The 6,276-nt window shown below is 41.3% G+C and overlaps 1 protein-coding gene across 5 annotated transcripts in view; it reads left to right on the top strand.

Annotated features, from left to right (window-relative positions):
- LOC107730406 (pumilio homolog 2-like) overlaps window positions 1-6,276 on the top strand; it is a 63,467-nt gene that overhangs the window by 48,496 nt on the left and 8,695 nt on the right. For 3 of the 5 annotated variants that reach the window (XM_016541249.1, XM_016541251.1, XM_016541253.1), the window contains exons 17-19: window positions 4,124-4,258; window positions 4,941-5,078; window positions 6,037-6,162. In XM_016541249.1, the coding sequence (XP_016396735.1) occupies window positions 4,124-4,258; window positions 4,941-5,078; window positions 6,037-6,162 (399 nt within the window). The remainder of the gene's footprint in view (window positions 1-4,123; window positions 4,259-4,940; window positions 5,079-6,036; window positions 6,163-6,276) is intronic. The other 2 variants (XM_016541250.1, XM_016541252.1) reach the window with 1 other exon arrangement.

Below are 6,276 nucleotides of genomic sequence, written 5' to 3' on the forward strand. Positions count from 1 at the left end.
AACGCCATTTCTGAAAACAGTCAGTTCCGTTCCCCTCAGAAACATTCATATAAAATTCAATATTTGGATTTTCTTCCTATATTTCGTGCATCGTGAACCGTGATCTTGTTCTGCCTGCTACAGTATTTTCTCCTCTTTGTGTCCGTCTTCAGCATCTCTGGCCTTTGTTAACGCCCGTTTACAGACTAAGTATAATAACAACGTAATATTTCCACACAAATGGCCATTGGGAAAATGATTGCAGTGCAGTTTGTGTGCAAGCACGGAACAGAAGATAGTCTAAAATAAAACAAAAAATGTCCGGTACAGCAGTGCATCTGTAACATACTCCAGTGCAGGGGTGTCAAAACTCGGTCCTGGAGGGCCAGTGTCCTGCAGAGTTTAGCTCCAGCCCTAATTAAACACACCTGAACCAGCTAATCAAGCTCTTATAGGCATACTAGAAACTCCATTCAGGTGTGTTGAGGCAAGTTGGAGCTAAACTCTGCAGGACACCGGCCCTCCAGGACCGAGTTTAGACATCCCTGCTCCAGTGTATAAATTCAATATAGATTAATCATTGTTAAAGCTACAAAGTTACTTGCCAGGGCGGGTATTTTGACATACTTTTGTATGTATTTGCCCGTTCAGGCAGCTCACGCGGCTGTCTGTGCGCGCGCTGTTCACAGAGAACACCGCGCGCGAGTACTGAATGTAGTTGTCTTTCGCGCCCAAATGATTTTTAATCGCTTGAATTTTTTAATTAAGTCTTAAAAACACATGCAAATGATAAGTCGTGACGACGCTGCAGTGGCCCGATCGGGCAAGTGACAAATCCGCCTACTGTCCCGAACATCTTTCACGCTGGCCCCGGGCCATCGGGCAGTCCTTATTGTCGAGCCCTGGCAAGGCTTCATTGAAAAGAGCAAGTGCAGTTCTGGACATTGCAAATAACAAAGAAACCTTGTTTAAACAACCAGTTAACCTCAAACTGACATCTTCAGGACATTATTGTGTGAACTTGAGGGATGACAGTCATCTAGGTGAAAAGGAGACAAGTGAGAGCAATCACAAAATGAAAATAAAGTTCTTGCTGTGACCGAAAACATGACAACAAAAGAAAAGGAGAGAGTCCTGTTGAAACTGCAGACAATTTGGACATGCTTCAGCTGATAGACTGCAAAAATTACTGGCCTGCTCAGGTAATCATGATGATGAAAGCAACACAATCCTCAAGAACATTGTTAAAAACTGTGATACATGTAGCAGATACAGCAAGCCAAAACATAAGCCTGTAGTGGGTTTGCCTATGGCATCAGCCTATAATGAGACTGTGGCTGTGGACTTATATGAGCTTAAGCCGGGAGTATGGTCAACCCTCTCCTCATTGAAATTTTGCTGAAAGTGAAGAGGGACAAAAACTGTGACTGGAAGACAGCCCTAGATTGGGCACTAATGGCAAAGAAAGAATGTGCACAATGTCCATGGTTATAGTCCCTACCAGTTAGTGTTTGGGCAGAACCCAAATATACCCTCTGTCCTCACTGATAAGCCCCCAGCTCTGGAAACAAGTAAGAGTACTTGAATAGCTAAGCAAATCACAACACTACATGCAATGAGAAAAGCATTCACAGTAGCCGAATGCTCAGTGAGAATCAGAAGAGCCCTTCGTAAGCAACTGCGGCCCGTTCATGACAAATATGAAACGGGGGACAAAGTGTATTATAAGCGAGTAGATTGTAATGAGTGGAAAGGTCAAGGTGTGGTCATAGGCCAAGATGGTGTGGTGGTATTTGTCAGGCATGGCGGAACCTATGTTCGGGTGCATCAGTCTAGACTAAGAAAGGTGGATGACCCACAAACAAAACTGGAGAAGACAGAAAGGGAACAAATGAAAACATATGAAAAACCCACAGTAACACCAGCAGCAGATCTCAGTGACACTGAAAGTGAAAATGAGGAAGTGACACCAGCAAACGATGAACCTCTTAATGCTGAAGATGACAGTGAACCTCCTGCATCAGTGCTGCCAGGAGGGGATAATCTTGATCAATCCCAGACGACACAAACCCACTCATCCATGAGCTGTGAAGGCCTAAGACTAAAAATTTACCAAATGGTGAAATACACAATCAAAGTGGACAAACCCACACTGGGAAAATCCTCAGCCGAGCAGGAAAAGCTACTGGAAAGCACAAGAACTGGTATAATTTGTAGTACAGTGAGCCTGAGGAAATTGCTGGGACAACTGGATCAGTCGATCTAGGACAAATGGACACTGTTCAGGCGATTCCATCTGAACATGCTAAGTTGAGCACTGACTACAATGAGAATGATATACTGATAGTACATGATGATCTCTTCATGCCTGCAAAAAATACAGAACTCAGCACCTGGAAGAGAAATAACGTCTTTGAAGAAGTGAAAGATGAAGGGCAGAAGTGCATCTCCACGAGATGGGTGTGCACACTAAAAGAAACAACTGCTGGAGTTGTACCTAAGGCTAGACTTGTTGCGAGAGGCTTTGAAGAAACAAACACTCAAGACCTTCCCAAAGACTCACCTACATGTAGTTCAGAGTCTCTAAAAATGATCATGGCAGTCATATGTCAGAATAAATGGCAGCTAAACTCCATGGACATTAAAGCAGCCTTTTTACAAGGTAAAGAGTTAACCAGAGACATTTACATTCGCCCACCACAAGAAGCGCAGAGCAAAGAAACTATATGGAAGTTAAAAAAATATATGTTTATGGCCTAACGGATGCTTCTTTATTTTGGTATAATAGGGTGAAAGACACCATGCAACAACTGGGAGCTACAGTGTCAAAGGTAGATCCAGCAGTATTTTACTGGCTGGATGATTCCTGCAAAGTGATGGGGATTCTTGCATCTCATGTGGATGACTTTGTTTGGGGTGGTACAGATGCATTCTCCACAACTATCATTCCTCAATTGAAAGATGCCTTTCAAGTTGGACGGGAAGAGCATGACAGTTTCAGCTATATTGGAATAGAAGTACATTCTCTGGTGGATGAAATGCACGTACAAGGAACGTACATAAAAAATCTGCAACCCATTCCAGTGGACTCCACCAGAGCAACACAGTGTAAAGCTTCACTTACAGACGTTGAGATGGGCATGCTAAAATCAAAGATTGGACAAATATTGTGGGTTGACAGGCAAAGCAGACCTTACATAATGTGTGACATATCCATCTTGGCATCTGACACAAAACATGCTACTGTTCAGACCCTGCATTGTGCAAATAAACTAATCAGAAAATTTAAATCAGAAGAGCTCACCTTGAGGTTCCAGTACCTAGGGAAAGACAGTTCTGTTAAATTAGTGGTGTACAGTGATTCCTCAATGGGAAACCTTCCAGATGGTGGCACACAGGGTGAACATTTCATCATGCTTATGGGAGAAAATGGAAAATTCTCACCTATATCCTGGCAGTCAAAACGCATCAGGATTGACAGTGCAGTTTTCCTCGCTACACTGAATTTTGAAATTACCGATGGGATTGACAGTGCAGTGTGGCTGCTCATGCAACAACTTGCCCATTGTGTGTATAACAGACAATCATTCCCTTCTCGATGCTCTTAAATCTACAAAATCTGTCACCGAAAAGAGACTGCGCCTAGAAATCAGCAGTATGAAGGAGCTTATACACTCTGGAACTGTTCAGCAGATCTTGTGGTCAACCACCAAAGAGCAGCTAGCTAACTGCTTGACAAAAAAGGGGGCATCTGCACTTGGCTTTCTGAAAGCTCTCAGCACAGGCGTTTGCCATCTTAAAGACTGAAAGGATTTAACAATGATTTACTTATGTTTTGTCAATGTTTAGTCATTCAAACTAAATCTCTAATGTTAACTAGTTATACATAAAAAGAAAAGAAAAGAGGGGAGATTAAGTTATGTTTTATCTTCTGCGCATGTGCGAAGAGCACCATTTTGGGTTAGCGCGTTTTTTTTTGTAGTTCAGTTCAGTCCTGTATACGGAGCTGCTGTGGTTGAACGTGTTTGAGCAGTAAAGAGTGTTATTGCTAAGAACAGTTGTTGTTATTGAGTCAACATGATGACTTGTGCATGATGCATTTCTGTCTTTGAGAGTAACTGCTTTCTCTGATTCTCTGCTACAGTTCGGCAGTGTGGATCAGAAACTGGCACTTGCGACTCGTATCCGTGGCCATGTGTTGCCACTGGCTCTGCAGATGTACGGTTGTCGTGTGATTCAAAAAGCTCTGGAATCCATCTCTTCTGACCAGCAGGTAATTGTAAGTTGCCTTTAGTTTTCGAAAAGAGACTGCGCCTAGAAATCAGCAGTATGAAGGAGCTTATGCACTCTGGAAAGTTATGTTTTATCTTCTGCGCATGTGCGAAGAGCACCATTTTGGGGTTAGCGCGTTTTTTTTGTAGCTCAGTTCAGTCCTGTGTACGGAGCTGCTGTGGTTGAACGTGTTTGAGCAGTAAAGAGTGTTATTGCTAAGAACAGTTGTTGTTATTGAGTCAACATGATGACTTGTGCATGATGCATTTCTGTCTTTGAGAGTAACTGCTTTCTCTGATTCTCTGCTACAGTTCGGCAGTGTGGATCAGAAACTGGCACTTGCGACTCGTATCCGTGGCCATGTGTTGCCACTGGCTCTGCAGATGTACGGTTGTCGTGTGATTCAAAAAGCTCTGGAATCCATCTCTTCTGACCAGCAGGTAATTGTAAGTTGCCTTTAGTTTTCTTTCCACATTACACATTAAACCACAATGTTAGGGATTGTTTGATTGTACTGTAACTTTCTAAAGTAGGCTACAGTCCACTAGGATTTAAACAAAATTTTTTTAATACATTTAAGTCTACATCTATTAAAACAGAAAACGTTTAGAAATGGTAGTAGTTCTCAGAACTACAGAATGAGTAAATGTTTAATTGAAGGTTTTAATTTTTTATTTCTCATGTGTCAGAGTGACATCGTACGGGAGTTGGATGGCCATGTGCTGAAATGTGTGAAGGATCAGAATGGAAATCATGTGGTGCAGAAATGCATTGAGTGTGTCCAGCCCCAGGCTCTTCAGTTCATCATTGATGCCTTCCAGGGACAGGTATCAGCTCCACAGACACTCAAAACACCCAGAAACAGGATTTACTTATATGGTGGTGGCAGACCAAATATTGATGCATATTATTGCATGTATGTTAATAAGTTTCTTTAAGAGCCTTTGTAGTCTACTGTAGTCCATATTAAAAACGTACAAATAAAAATGCAGAGTTTTTGCTATACCATTTATACCCTGGTAGAAATGTTCTGGCTATATATTTTGTGTGTGTGTGTGTGTGTTCCAAATTTTTCTCTTTTATCGTGCATGTAAAGCACTTTGTGACGTGCTCCAGAAAGGTGCTTTAGAAATAAAGTACTTACTATATACTATATCAGTAGACAGGACTGCTTTGTTACTTACACCTGGGGCCAGTTGCATAAAATACTTAGACTAGTATTACAGGTTAGTCATCTAATTTATTTCTTTAAGACTGCTCATACTGTATCTAAGTCAGTTGCATTAAAACTTAGATTAGTCTAATTTGAAAATGTAAAAGTAAGACTGTTCACCCTTTATCTAACTGTTAGTTGGCCACACTAGTACTTAAAACAAAGGTTTAACTTGTTAGCTGTATCTATAACTGGCCCCTCTGTGTAACGAAGAAACAGACTAATATGAAAATGCTGGGTGAGCCATGCCATAAGTAAAGATGTGAATTAACATAGAATGAATTTAGCTCTACTTCAGGTTCTGCCTAGTTGTTTATGTTTGTTATGATCTTGTCTTTAAGTTTGACTTTAAATCTCAAATCAAATTAAATAAAATTATACTATACAAATTAAACTATATTGTGATAGGAAATTCTCATACATTGCAAAATGATTTTGGTCATACCTCCCTGGCCCTATATGTTGGTATTTAAGAAAACCACTAATAATATGATCAGTGATGTCATGTCTTTCTAGTGAACTGGATGCAGCATGATGTCTGTTAATGTTTTTTTGTGTGTGTCTGTGTGTAGGTGTTTGTTTTGTCCACTCATCCGTATGGCTGCAGGGTGATCCAGCGTATCCTGGAGCACTGTACCCAGGAGCAGACCCTGCCCATCCTGGAAGAACTCCACCAGCACTCTGAGCAGCTGGGACAGGTATGACTTCCTTAATGTGTCATCCGGGATTTCTAAGAATCTCTGATGTCTACCACTCTTGCTGTAGTTAGTTTCTTATTGTGTGGCCTCTTTTCATCTTTCAAAAAATAATCC

This window comes from Sinocyclocheilus rhinocerous, unplaced genomic scaffold (assembly GCF_001515625.1).
Source record: "Sinocyclocheilus rhinocerous isolate Xijiao unplaced genomic scaffold, SAMN03320098_v1.1 scaffold2503, whole genome shotgun sequence".
In the NCBI taxonomy this organism is placed as follows: domain Eukaryota; kingdom Metazoa; phylum Chordata; class Actinopteri; order Cypriniformes; family Cyprinidae; genus Sinocyclocheilus; species Sinocyclocheilus rhinocerous.